At 45.6% G+C, this 13674-nt stretch overlaps 1 protein-coding gene across 2 annotated transcripts in view; it reads right to left on the bottom strand.

Annotated features, from left to right (window-relative positions):
* Positions 1 to 13674, bottom strand: part of atp2a3 (ATPase sarcoplasmic/endoplasmic reticulum Ca2+ transporting 3) — a 310265-nt gene that overhangs the window by 149809 nt on the left and 146782 nt on the right. For both annotated transcript variants that reach the window (XM_038813618.1, XM_038813617.1), the window contains exon 7: positions 2278 to 2363. In XM_038813618.1, coding sequence (XP_038669546.1) covers positions 2278 to 2363 — 86 coding nt within the window. The remainder of the gene's footprint in view (positions 1 to 2277; positions 2364 to 13674) is intronic.

The raw sequence follows: 13674 nt of genomic DNA on the forward strand, positions 1-13674 counted from the left end.
CTCACTGACGGAGAATTCTGAAGGGATTCGATGGGGGAGGGGGGATGCTGAGAGATCGTTTCCATTTATTGGAGAATCTAGAACACAGGAACGCAGTCTCAGGATAAGGGGCCAATCATTTAAGACTGAGATTAGGAGAAATTGCTTCACTCAAAGTGTCTTTGGAATTCTCTACACCACAGGGTTGTGGATGCTCCACTGTTGAATATATTGAAGATTTTTGGTGTCTCACGGGCTCCAGGGATATCGCAAGCAGGCGGGAAAATGGAGTTGAAGCCCAAGATTACTGAATGACAGAAGTTTCAATCACAGAATCCTTACAGTGCAGGAGGCCGTTCAGCCCACCGAGTCTGTATCGACCCTCTGAAAGAGCTCCCTACCCAGGTCCACTCCCCCAACCTATCCCCGTAGCCTGACCTAACCTTAAAGAACAAAGAACAAAGAAAACTACAGCACAGGAACAGGCCCTTCGGCCCTCCAAGCCCGTGCCGACCATGCTGCCCATCTAAACTAAAATCTTCTACACCTCCTGGGTCCGCATCCTGCTTTTCCCATCCTATTTTTGTATTTGTCAAGATGCCCCTTAAATGTCACTATCGTCCCTGCTTCCGCCACCTCCTCCGCAGCGAGTTCCAGGCACCCACTGTGTAAAAAAACTTGCCTCGTACATCTCCTCTAAACCTTCACATCTTCGGACACCAAGGAGCAATTGATTTTGGCCAATTCATCTAACCTGGACATCTTTGAGACTGCGGGAAGAAACTGCAGCACCTGGAGGAAACTCACAGAGAGAACATGCAACCTCCACACAGTTAGTTAGCAAGGCTGGAATCAAACCTGGCGGGATGAAGGAGCCACGCTAACCAGTGTTCCACTGCGCTGCCCATGGCTGGCCATACAATCTACTTCTGCTACAATTGCATATATTCTTCTGTACAATTCACCTGGAAAGGTATGTTTTTTCCTGGGTTCCACTCAACAACTTTGCTTTTAGAATTCATAGAATCCCTACAGTGCAGAAGGGGGCCATTCAGCCCATCGAGTCTGCATCGACCTTCAGAGCACCGACATAGGCTGATTCCTTCACCCTATCCTTGTAAATCTGTAACCCCAACTACCCTGTACATCTTTAAACATTAAGAGGCAACTTATCATGGCCAATTCACCTGGAGGGCACCTACGCAGACACTGGGAGAAACTGCAAACTGCAGAAGGATTCTGTGATCACTGACAGTCACCCAAGGCTGGAATTGAGCCCAGGTCCCTGGCGCTGTGCTAGCCACTCTGCCACCCTGGTTGGATTTTCTTTCCCCTTATTGCTCCACATGGCTCAGCTGGTAATGTTCTTGGGAATTACAGGGCAGATACAGGTCACTAAGCCCAACATATCCAAGCCAGTGTTTATGCTCCTCACCAGGTTACTCACTTAACCACGTCAACACTCCATTTTGTTCCTTTCTCCCTCTGTTATTTGCTCTAACCACTCCCTGTGATGGCAAGTTTCACTTTCCAACCACTGGACACAAACCCACCCAATTTAGTCCCAATTATGAATTTATTTCATTACATTCAGCTTTACGTCCAGTTTGTGAGGTACGTAGAACATACAGTGTAGAAGGAGGCCATTTGCCCATCGAGTCTGCACCGACCCACTTAAGCCCTCAGTTCCACCCTATCCCCGTAACCCAAAAACCCCTCCTAACCTTTTTGGTCACTAAGGGCAATTTATCATGGCCAACCCACCTAACCTGCACGTCTTTGGACTGTGGGAGGAAACCGGAGCACCCGGAGGAAACCCACGCAGACATGGGGAGAACGTGCAGACTCCGCACAGACAGTGACCTAGCGGGGAATCGAACCTGGGACCCTGGTGCTGTGAAATCACAGTGCTATCCACTTGTGCTACCGTGCTGCCCCATGCAGAGTAGTGTTTACTCATTCCATGGCAGAGGTTTTGAATGCCCCCCCCCCCATTTGTGTTTCATGCCTTGGGGATATGCAAAGATGACACACCAGTTACCGTGTCTGAACAGGAGTTTTATTTACAATGCCTGATCGCAGGCTTCCAGCTGCTTCTTTCAGTTTTGCAGTCAGCTTGACTCAATAGCATTGAGTGAACAACTAACAGACATACATAATCAAACACCACTCACTGCTGAAGGCCACAACCATTAATGGAATCCATTGCATAATTTCCACCTTGGAAGTGAAATCGGGGGCAGACACACTCGTGCAACCTGAGCAAAATAGTTTCATCACTGTTGCTTCCATACATACCGAAAATAACATGTTCTTCTTGTCCTGGTTCACAGCTCTAGGGTCTGGTACAGGATCACTGTGCTTGATGACAGAGACCGACTCCCCTGGACACAGAAAACAAAGGGTTACAGTGAGGAAGCATGAAACATACAAAGACACAAAAGAAAAGTCAATAATCTGTCGGGGTTGCGAGTGGATAAGTAAAGCCAGTGGTTACTAACTGTGTAACTCAGTGTGAATAAAACCCAGGATCCTCTTATGGACTGATCTGATCTCTTCACACATCTTCTCTACTGAGTAGTACTACACTCCGTCTGCTTCACCTGATGCCTGTGTCTATGTATTTACATTGTGTACTTTGTGTTTACCCTATTAAGCATTTTCTTTTCATGTACGGAATGATCTATTTGAGTTGCACACAGAACAATACTTTTCACTGTACCTCGGTACACGTGAGAATAAACCAATCCAATCCAATCGGCATTGATGCCAGAGCATGACCACCATTAGCAAGGAGAGGTTAACATTTACACAACTTTAGGGATTAATTCATTTTTAACTAAATTTCTGAATATGGGGAAGGCTGTTTCTTGGTATTATTCCTAGAATAATCCATCATGATATAATCCACCATCTTGTGGAGCTGACGCAACATCCCATGTAAGCTGGTCACACTGATTGTAAGAATATTATACATACCCACATTCTCCTTTCACACCCAGAAATTCTAGGTTCAAATCCCACTTTAGGACTTGATGGCCTTGCAAGGCGTGTTCATAACATGACCAAACTGGTTGACTGTCAGCCTTTTTAAAAATTCATTCATGGGGTTGTTAACATCACTGGGTAGGCCAACATTTATTGCCCATCCCCAATTGCCCTCGAGAAGGTGGTGGTGAGCTGACTTTTTGAACCGCTGGAACCCATGTGATGTGGGTACACTCACAGTGCTGTTAGTCAGGCTGTTTCAAGATTTTGACCCAGTGACAGTAAAGGAACAGCGATACATTTCCAAGTCAGGATGGTGTGCAGCTGGGATGGGAACTTCCAGGTGGTGTTGCTCCCATTTATCTGCTGCCCTTGTCCTTCTAGATGGTAGCGATCATGGGTTTGGAAGATGCCGTCAACGGAGCCTTGGCGAGTTCCTGAAGTGCACCTTGTAGATGGAACACACGGCTGCTACTGTGCGTTGGTGGTGGAGGGATTGAATGCCAATCATGTGGGCTGTATTGTCCTAGATGGTGTCAAGTGTTGGAGATGCATTAATCTAGGTAAGTGGAGAGCATCCCATCACACTCCATACTTGTGCCTTGTAGATGGCGGACAGGCTTTGGGGAGTCAGAAGGTGGGTTACCCGAGACAGAATTCCCAGAATCTGACCTGTTCTGATAGCCACAGTATTTATATGGCTCATCCAGGTCAGTTTGGTGAATGCCACAATGTCGATAGAAGGCTACCATGCTTGTATATCCTTCCAATATGCCTGATTGCAGGCGGTAAAAGTGGGAGAGTTCCCTTTATTGCCGAGGCCAACGTTGTCAGTGGGGTAGGCTTGTGAGTGTGCGACCTGCCTCCAGCAATTTTTCAAACTTTCAAAATATTTGGCAGGAAGAGCCAGCAGCAGAGCCAATGGGTGATACACCACTTTTCCCACCCGAGACAGCATTTAAAAAATACCGATAACGCAATCCCTAGTCACAACGATTCAGAGTAAATTCAAAACGAGACACGAAACTGCCACCATTTCCCAATCAGAAACCTTACAGAGCTAGTTCTGCTTAATTATTAATCTCACCTTTAGCATTGTAGCTTAGGAATTTCAATAAAAGAGCTTCTCATTCTTCAAAATCTTTAGGATAGACACTGCCGGCATTCTTAAACAACCGAAGTTACGGCACCCCCTCTGCCACCTCACAGAGCAATCTCTGTTGATAACATTTCAGAATCTGACACCAGCAGAACAATGGGTGTCTTCCTAAACTAACCAATGGACAGTGGGTGTCTTCCTAAACTAACCAATGGGCAGTGGGTGTCTTCCTAAACTAACCAATGGACAGTGGGTGTCTTCCCAAACTAACCAATGGGCAGTGGGTGTCTTCCCAAACTAACCAATGGACAGTGGGTGTCTTCCCAAACTAACCAATGGACAGTGGGTGTCTTCCCAAACTAACCAATGGGCAGTGGGTGTCTTCCCAAACTAACCAATGGACAGTGGGTGTCTTCCCAAACTAACCAATGGACAGTGGGTGTCTTCCCAAACTAACCAATGGACAGTGGGTGTCTTCCCAAATTAACCAATGGGCAGTGGGTGTCTTCACAAACTAACCAATGGACAGTGGGTGTCTTCCCAAACTAACCAATGGACAGTGGGTGTCTTCCCAAACTAACCAATGGACAGTGGGTGTCTTCCCAAACTAACCAATGGGCAGTGGGTGTCTTCCCAAACTAAACAATGGACAGTGGGTGTCCTCCCAAACTAACCAATGGACAGTGGGTGTCTTCCCAAATTAACCAATGGACAGCTTCCTAAACTAACCAATGGACAGTGGGTGTCTTCCCAAACTAAGTAAGAAGTCTTACAACACCAGGTTAAAGTCCAACAGGTTTGTTTTGAATCACTAGCTTTCGGAGCATTGCTCCTTCCTCAGGTAAATTTGAGGAAGGAGCAGTGCGCCTAAAGCTAGTGATTCAAAACAAACCTGTTGAACTTTAACCTGGTGTTGTAAGACTTTACTGTGCTCACCCCAGTCCAATGCCGGCATCTCCACATCATGGTTCCCAAATTAACCAATGGACAGTGGGTGTCTTCCCAAACTAACCAATGGACGGTGGGTGTCTTCCCAAACTAACCAATGGGCGGTGGGTGTCTTCCCAAACTAACCAATGGGCAGTGGGTGTCTTCCCAAACTAACCAATGGGCAGTGGGTGTCTTCCCAAACTAACCAATGGGCAGTGGGTGTCTTCCCAAGCTAACCAATGGACAGTGGGTGTCTTCCTAAACTAACCAATGGACAGTGGGTGTCTTCCCAAACTAACCAATGGACAGTGGGTGTCTTCCCAAACTAACCAATGGACAGTGGGTGTCTTCCCAAACTAACCAATGGGCAGTGGGTGTCTTCCCAAACTAACCAATGGACAGTGGGTGTCTTCCCAAACTAACCAATGGACAGTGGGTGTCTTCCCAAACTAACCAATGGACAGTGGGTGTCTTCCCAAATTAACCAATGGGCAGTGGGTGTCTTCACAAACTAACCAATGGACAGTGGGTGTCTTCCCAAACTAACCAATGGACAGTGGGTGTCTTCCCAAACTAACCAATGGACAGTGGGTGTCTTGCCAAACTAACCAATGGGTAGTGGGTGTCTTCCCAAACTAAACAATGGACAGTGGGTGTCCTCCCAAACTAACCAATGGACAGTGGGTGTCTTCCCAAATTAACCAATGGACAGCTTCCTAAACTAACCAATGGACAGTGGGTGTCTTCCCAAACTAAGTAAGAAGTCTTACAACACCAGGTTAAAGTCCAACAGGTTTGTTTTGAATCACTAGCTTTCGGAGCATTGCTCCTTCCTCAGGTAAATTTGAGGAAGGAGCAGTGCGCCTAAAGCTAGTGATTCAAAACAAACCTGTTGAACTTTAACCTGGTGTTGTAAGACTTTACTGTGCTCACCCCAGTCCAATGCCGGCATCTCCACATCATGGTTCCCAAATTAACCAATGGACAGTGGGTGTCTTCCCAAACTAACCAATGGACGGTGGGTGTCTTCCCAAACTAACCAATGGGCGGTGGGTGTCTTCCCAAACTAACCAATGGGCAGTGGGTGTCTTCCCAAACTAACCAATGGGCAGTGGGTGTCTTCCCAAACTAACCAATGGGCAGTGGGTGTCTTCCCAAGCTAACCAATGGACAGTGGGTGTCTTCCTAAACTAACCAATGGACAGTGGGTGTCTTCCCAAACTAACCAATGGACAGTGGGTGTCTTCCCAAACTAACCAATGGACAGTGGGTGTCTTTCCAAACTAACCAATGGGCAGTGGGTGTCTTCCCAAACTAACCAATGGACAGTGGGTGTCTTCCCAAACTAACCAATGGACAGTGGGTGTCTTCCCAAACTAACCAATGGACAGTGGGTGTCTTCCCAAATTAACCAATGGGCAGTGGGTGTCTTCACAAACTAACCAATGGACAGTGGGTGTCTTCCCAAACTAACCAATGGACAGTGGGTGTCTTCCCAAACTAACCAATGGACAGTGGGTGTCTTGCCAAACTAACCAATGGGCAGTGGGTGTCTTCCCAAACTAAACAATGGACAGTGGGTGTCCTCCCAAACTAACCAATGGACAGTGGGTGTCTTCCCAAATTAACCAATGGACAGCTTCCCAAACTAACCAATGGACAGTGGGTGTCTTCCCAAACTAACCAATGGACAGCTTCCCAAACTAACCAATGGACAGTGGGTGTCTTCCCAAACTAACCAATGGACAGCTTCCTAAACTAACCAATGGACAGTGGGTGTCTTCCCAAACTAAGTAAGAAGTCTTACAACATCAGGTTAAAGTCCAACAGGTTTGTTTTGAATCATTAGCTTTCGGAGCATTGCTCCTTCCTCAGGTGAATTTGAGGAAGGAGCAGTGCGCCTAAAGCTAGTGATTCAAAACAGACCTGTTGAACTTTAACCTGGTGTTGTAAGACTTTACTGTGCTCACCCCAGTCCAACGCTGGCATCTCCACATCATGGTTCCCAAACTAACTAATGGACAGTGGGTGTCTTCCCAAACTAACCAATGGACAGCTTCCTAAACTGGGCAGTGGGTGCCTTCCTAAACTAACCAATGGGTAATGGGTGCCTTCCTAAACTAAGCAATGGACAGCTTCCTAAACTAACCAATAGGCAGTGGGTGTTTTGCCAAACTAACCAATGGACAGCTTCCCAAACTAACCAATGGACAGTGGGTGTCTTCCCAACTAACCAATGGACAGTGGGTGTCTTCCCAAAATAACCAATGGACAATGGGAGCCTTCCTAAACTAACCAATGGGTAATAGAACATAGAACGATACAGCGCAGTACAGGCCCTTCGGCCCTCGATGTTGCACCGACATGGAAAAAAACTAAAGGCCATCTAACCTACACTATGCCCTTATCATCCATATGCTTATCCAATAAACTTTTAAATGCCCTCAATGTTGGCGAGTTCACTACTGTTGCAGGTAGGGCATTCCATGGCCTCACCACTCTTTGCGTAAAAAACCCACCTCTGACCTCTGTCCTATATCTATTACCCCTCAATTTAAGGCTATGTCCCCTCGTGCTAGCCACCTCCATCCGCGGGAGAAGGCTCTCACTGTCCACCCTATCTAACCCTCTGATCATTTTGTATGCCTCTATTAAGTCACCTCTTAACCTTCTTCTCGCTAACGGGTAATGGGTGCCTTCCTAAACTAACCGATGGACAGCTCTTAAACTAACCAATGGGCAGAGGGTGCCTTCCCAAACTAACCAATGGGTAATGGGTGCCTTCCTAAACTAACCGATGGACAGCTCCTAAACTAACCAATGGGCAGTGGGTGGCTTCCCAAACTAACCAATGGGTAATGGGTGTCTTCCCAAACTAACCAATGGGCAGCTTCTCAAACTAACCAATGGACAGCTTCCCCAAACTAACCAATGGGTAATGGGTAGTTTCCCAAACTAACAAATCTGTAATTGGGTTTATTTTAATCTAACCTCCTCACCACATTTACAATTTTGTTTTGCCTTCGATGATGGGAGTTGTTCATTCTGGGAATGGGATAGCATCCCCATTTCAGGTGCTTACTGTCAACATTGAGATCAGATATACCATAACGTATAGACGTGGTGGGCAATTTGGCAGTCCGGGGGATACACGCAGCCTAACTGGGTTCTGAGTGCGGCTCACCAGACATTTTTTTGACCGTTGCCCATGTGCAGAGTTGCCACATTCTGCTGATTTCTGTCCGTGTAGTTTTTTTTTTCCTATCTGTATGACTGAAGTGATTCCCAGCTAAAGAAAGGGCAAATGAAGTGAGGTGCGGGCTGATTGCTCACAACATTGACTGGGAAAGCAGTGAACTCCCACCAAAGTGTAAATATATCTTTTGTTTTAACGACTTGACGTTGATGATAGCCCTATTGATATATAAATAATTAAGCATTTTATATACAAAGAAAATTACAGCACAGGAACAGGCCCTTAGGCCCTCCCAGCCTGCGCAGATCCAAATCCTTTATCTAAACCCGTCGCCTATTTTCCAAGGATCTACTTCCCTCTGTTCCCCGCCCGTTCATATATCTGTCTAGATGCATCTTAAATGATGCTATCGTGCCCGTCTCTACCACCTCCGCTGGCAAAGCATTCCAGGCACCCACCACCCTCTGTGTAATAAACTTCCCACGCACATCTCCCAAGGTAAGGTAAGCTAAAGTCATCATCGTCCCATATGACTATGGTCTGCTTTCCCCTTTGACGAGGTGAGCTGACTGGTGGTGATTTAACCTGATCACACCTCAGGCGAGTGGCACGGTTGAGAAGACGGGACCCTCATGAATAACCTCAGCTGGTATGGGAAATTAACTAACCAATGGGCAATGGGTGTCTTCCCAAACTAACCAATGTTGTAAGACTTTACTGTGCTCACCCCAGTCCAACGCCGGCATCTCCACATCATGGTTCCCAAACTAGCCAATGGACAGCTTCCTAAACTGGGCAGTGGGTGCCTTCCTAAACTAATCAATGGGTAATGGGTGCCTTCCTAAACTAACCGATGGACAGCTTCCTAAACTAACCAATAGGCAGTGGGTGTTTTGCCAAACTAACCAATGGACAGTGGGTGTCTTCCCAAACTAACCAATGGGCAATGGGAGCCTTCCTAAACTAACCAATGGGTAATGGGTGCCTTCCTAAACTAACCGATGGACAGCTCCTAAACGTGCTGCTGGCCTTGCTCTGCATCACAAGCCCACTGTCTAACCAAGTGAGCTAAATGGTTATGAAATATTTTTATAAAATATTCAATGTGTTTTAAATGTATTTAATCTTATTTATGGGGGTCATAGTTACTGAACTAACCCAATTTCAATCTTGGGGCCCAGTGAGATGAAGGAGGGCCACTGATGCAGCCCACTCACTGACCAAGGTTGCCCATCACTGGTGCCCAGCCTCCTCCACTCTGATCCAACAGTATGCTCCAGGCAACATATCAGTTGTCCTTGGACCACATCTGAGGCAGAGGACCAGGCTCGGGGCAGTTTTGTGTCAGATGTTTGTATGAAGGTACACAAACTTTCAAAAACAAACCTTTGGCTAACAGGTAGAATTCAGCTGGACTAGATTTGATCTCACGTCACAGGAATTGAAGGTTGTATTCAAGGAGATGGATAGAGCTGGACACATGCGGCAGTGATTTTTTTTCCCCAATTGATTTTTGGGCAGTGTCTGTCATTTGCAGCACACTTTCTACATCAGTCAGCTATTTTATTTCTGGGACCGGTTCAATTTGTGATTGCTCTTCTTTCACAGGTGATGTGTACTTGTCCTTCATTGAACACTCACTGAATGATCATACTGAAGGCACAGACTACAAAATGTCCCGTGTTTCCACACTGCAGAGTAAATATCGTTCCTCCAGTTTGATGTGCTCAGTACAAAGGCATCGTGAATGATGCTCAATGGAAAGTTTCAAATCAGGAGGCCAGTGCATGAAGCTGGCTTTCAGAAAAATCATAGAATCTACAGTGCAGGAGGAAGCCACTCGGCCCATCACGTTTGCACCGGCCTTGGAAAGAGCACCCTACTTAAGACCACACCCTCCACCCTATCCCTGTAGCCCAGTAACCCCACCTATCCTATTGGACACCAAGGGGCAATTTAGCATGGCCAATCCACCAAACCTGCACATCTTTGGACTGTGGGAGGAAACCGGAGCGTCCGGAGAGAACCCATGCACCATAGGGAGAAAGTGCAACCTGCACACAGTCACCCGAGCCGGATTTGAACCAGTGTCCCTGGAGCCGTGAGGCAGCAGTGCTAACCACTGTGTCACCGTGCATCACTTTTTCTGGAGTTCACTGGCTACTTTTGTGAACATCAACACTTGTTTCAAAGGCACAAGAGTAAGTTTTGAAAGAGAGAGTCGTAATTCAACTCAAAACATTGGTGGAATTTTGCAGCTGAAAACGTGGTGATGGCGGCATAAAATACGGCAGACTACTTAAAGCTCCACTGACTGTGTGGAAACGCCAGATCCCACCTTCAGGAGGGTTGGAAAAATCTCCCCGTTACTCTGCTTCTCTCTCCTGACCTGCTGAGTGTCTTCAGATTGGATTCTATCAACTGGTTTAATCTCCTTTAGTTAGGTTTGGGTCTTTTGCTGAACTGAATGAAAGATCAATTTGTCATCAAGTACATTTAAAAGCTCACAAGGACAAATTCTTCACTGAAGACTGGAGGCCCAGAGCTCAGATGACTAACAAGGAGCATGCACTGCAGCAAAACGTGCCACTGGCTCCCAAATCCCTGCTTATTAATAAACTCATCAGCCTCTCCTTTAACTTTCAACTTAATCCCCAGGCAGACTACTCAGGAGGCAATGGAGTCATACCTAACCCTCTCAACCTTTTACAAAATAATTTCCATCGAGGTGTTTACCCATTCTACTGTTTCCCACCTTTTATTTGGAAAGTGTATTGTATTCAGAACAGTATTTATTTAAGTATTCTATGAAGGTAAGGACGGGGTCAGGTAAGGTGACACTGGAGTCAGTGGTTGTGATAACACATGTTGCTGGCAATGGTCGAGGGTATATTCCTTGGGGTTTGGTTTGGGCTTATGGAGGTGGAAAGCATGGGCCCTGTCTGCATTGTACAAGCTTGGCTGAGCTGGTTGCAAGCTCACCCCTGGCCCATTCCTAACTGCCCTTGAAGAGGCAGGAACATCGAAAACTAGGAGGCGTAAGCTATTCAGCCCCTTGAGCATACTCAAATAGATCATGACTCATCATCTCCCTCAATCCATTTTCCTGCATTATCTCCATATTTCTTGATATCATTGGTATCTAGAAATCTACTGATCTCGGTCTTGAACATACTCAAATGACAGAGCCCCTCAGTCCTCTGTGGTAGAGAATTCTAAATATTCACCACCCTCTGAGCGAAAAAGTCCCTCCTCTCAGTCTGAAATGGCCTGCCCCTCTTTCTGAGAATATGTTTCCTGGTTTGAGACCACCCCCCACCCCGCCGCCAAACCAAGGGAAACGTCCTTCCTGCATTTACCCTTCTAGCCCCTTTAGAAGATTGTAAGTTTCAATGAGATCGGAACTCATTTTTCGAAACTCTAGAGAATGCAGGCGCAGTTTCCTCAATCCCTCCTCATAGGACAGTCCCACCATCCTGCAATTAGTCTGGTGAACCTTCGCTGCACTCCCTCTAAGGAACGTATATCCTTCCTCAGATAAAGAAACCAAACCTGTATACAAAACTCCAGGTGCAGTCTGACCAAGGTTCTGTACAATTGAAACAAGACTTCGCTACTCTTGTACTCAACCCCTCTTGCGATAAGTGCCAACGTACCATTTGCCTTCTTAATTAATTGCTTGCTGTACCTGCATGTTGACTTGCAGTGACTCATGAACAAAGACGCCCAGATCCCTTTGGACATCAACACATCCCAATTTCTCACTATTAAAGAAATACACCTCCGTTCCTCCTGCCAAAGTGAATAATATCACACTTATCCACATTATGTAATGTTCCTGCCCACTCATCAAGTCTGTCCAATTTCCCTTTAAGCCTTTTTTGTATCCTTCTCACAATTGACATTCCATCATCATTTTTTGTCATCAGAAAACTTGGAAATATGACATTTTGCCCCCACATCCAAATCAGCGATATGATTGTGAATAGCTGTGGCCCAAGACACTGGCGTATGGCATTGTTGAGGTATTGTCACTGGATTAGTAATCACCACCCCCAGGGTAATGCTCAGAGGCTCGAATCCCACGATGGCGAAATTTGATTTTGATAAAAAAATCTGGAATTAAAATTCTAATAACGACCATGAAACCATTGCTGATTGTCGTTAAAACCCATCTGGTTCACTAATGGTTAGCACATTCTTTACAATAGATTCCAACATTTTTTCTACAACTGACCTCACGTCAACAGGTCTGGAGTTCCTCGTTTTCTTTCTCCCTCGTTTCTTAAATTAACAGGGCTATATTTGCTACTTTCCAATCCACAGGAACTATTCCAGAAGCTACATAATTTTGAAAGATGCTTACCAAATCATTCCCCATCTTCACAACCACCTCTTTCAACACACTGGGGATGTATATCAACAGGTTATGGGGATTTTTTGGCTTTCTCCAATACTACTTTGTTTTACTAATACCCATCCCCTTCCACCACAATTCACCAATTTGCCTGTCATACCTTCATAGTTTCCTTTGCTTAGAATTAAGACCTCAAGTTTTGGATTGAACAGCATTGTTTTCAAAATTAGTGGAAAGTTCAAACATATTATTGTCACTTTTCCCTAAGGGTACTTTTACAACAAGATTGTTAAGTAACCCTCTCTCATTATATATTACTGCATTTAAAATAATCTGTTCTCCAGTTGGCCCCTCAACATACTGCTATCGAAATTTGTACTCTACTGCAGTAGGGCGGCACAGTGATTAGCACTGTTGCTTCACAGCGCCAGGTCCCGGGTTCGATTCCCGCTTGGGTCACTGGCTGTGTGGAGTCTGCACGTTCTCCCAGTGTTTGCCTGGGTTTCCTCCGGGTGCTCCGGTTTCCTCCGACAAGTCCCGAAAGACGTGCTGTTAGATCAATTGGACATTCTGAATTCTCCTCGTGTCTATCCTGTTTGAGTGTGGCAACTACGGGATTTTCACAGTAACTTCATTGCAGTGTTAGTGTAAGCTTACTTGTGGCAATAATAAAGATTATATTATTATTAGTGCTCATTAGGTTTACCCAGTTTATGTGTAGATTGAAATCCCCCCCCCCCCCAAGATTACTATATTCTAATTTTCTGATTTAGACCATGTCCAACAGTTTGGTGCAATGTAAATAACTCTCACCATTTGTTTGCTGCCCCTTGCAGTTTCTTAGCTCCACCCAAACCGATATTACACCTTGCTATTTCCGATCTAAGATCCTCTTCCACATCCCTTATCAACGCTGCCCCATCTTTCTTTGCTTGTCCTTCCTAATGTTACATTCCATGAATATCTAGTTCTCATCTTGATCACCCTGCCGCCACGTCTCAGTAATGGTAATTAGATCACATCCATTCACTTCTATTCATGACATCAATTCACCTATCTTGTTGCAAATGCTGCTTGCATTCAGGTAGTGTCTTTAATTCTGCTTTTTTAACATTAATCTATATT

The sequence above is a fragment of the Scyliorhinus canicula genome, chromosome 12, assembly GCF_902713615.1.
Source record: "Scyliorhinus canicula chromosome 12, sScyCan1.1, whole genome shotgun sequence".
Lineage (NCBI taxonomy): Eukaryota > Metazoa > Chordata > Chondrichthyes > Carcharhiniformes > Scyliorhinidae > Scyliorhinus > Scyliorhinus canicula.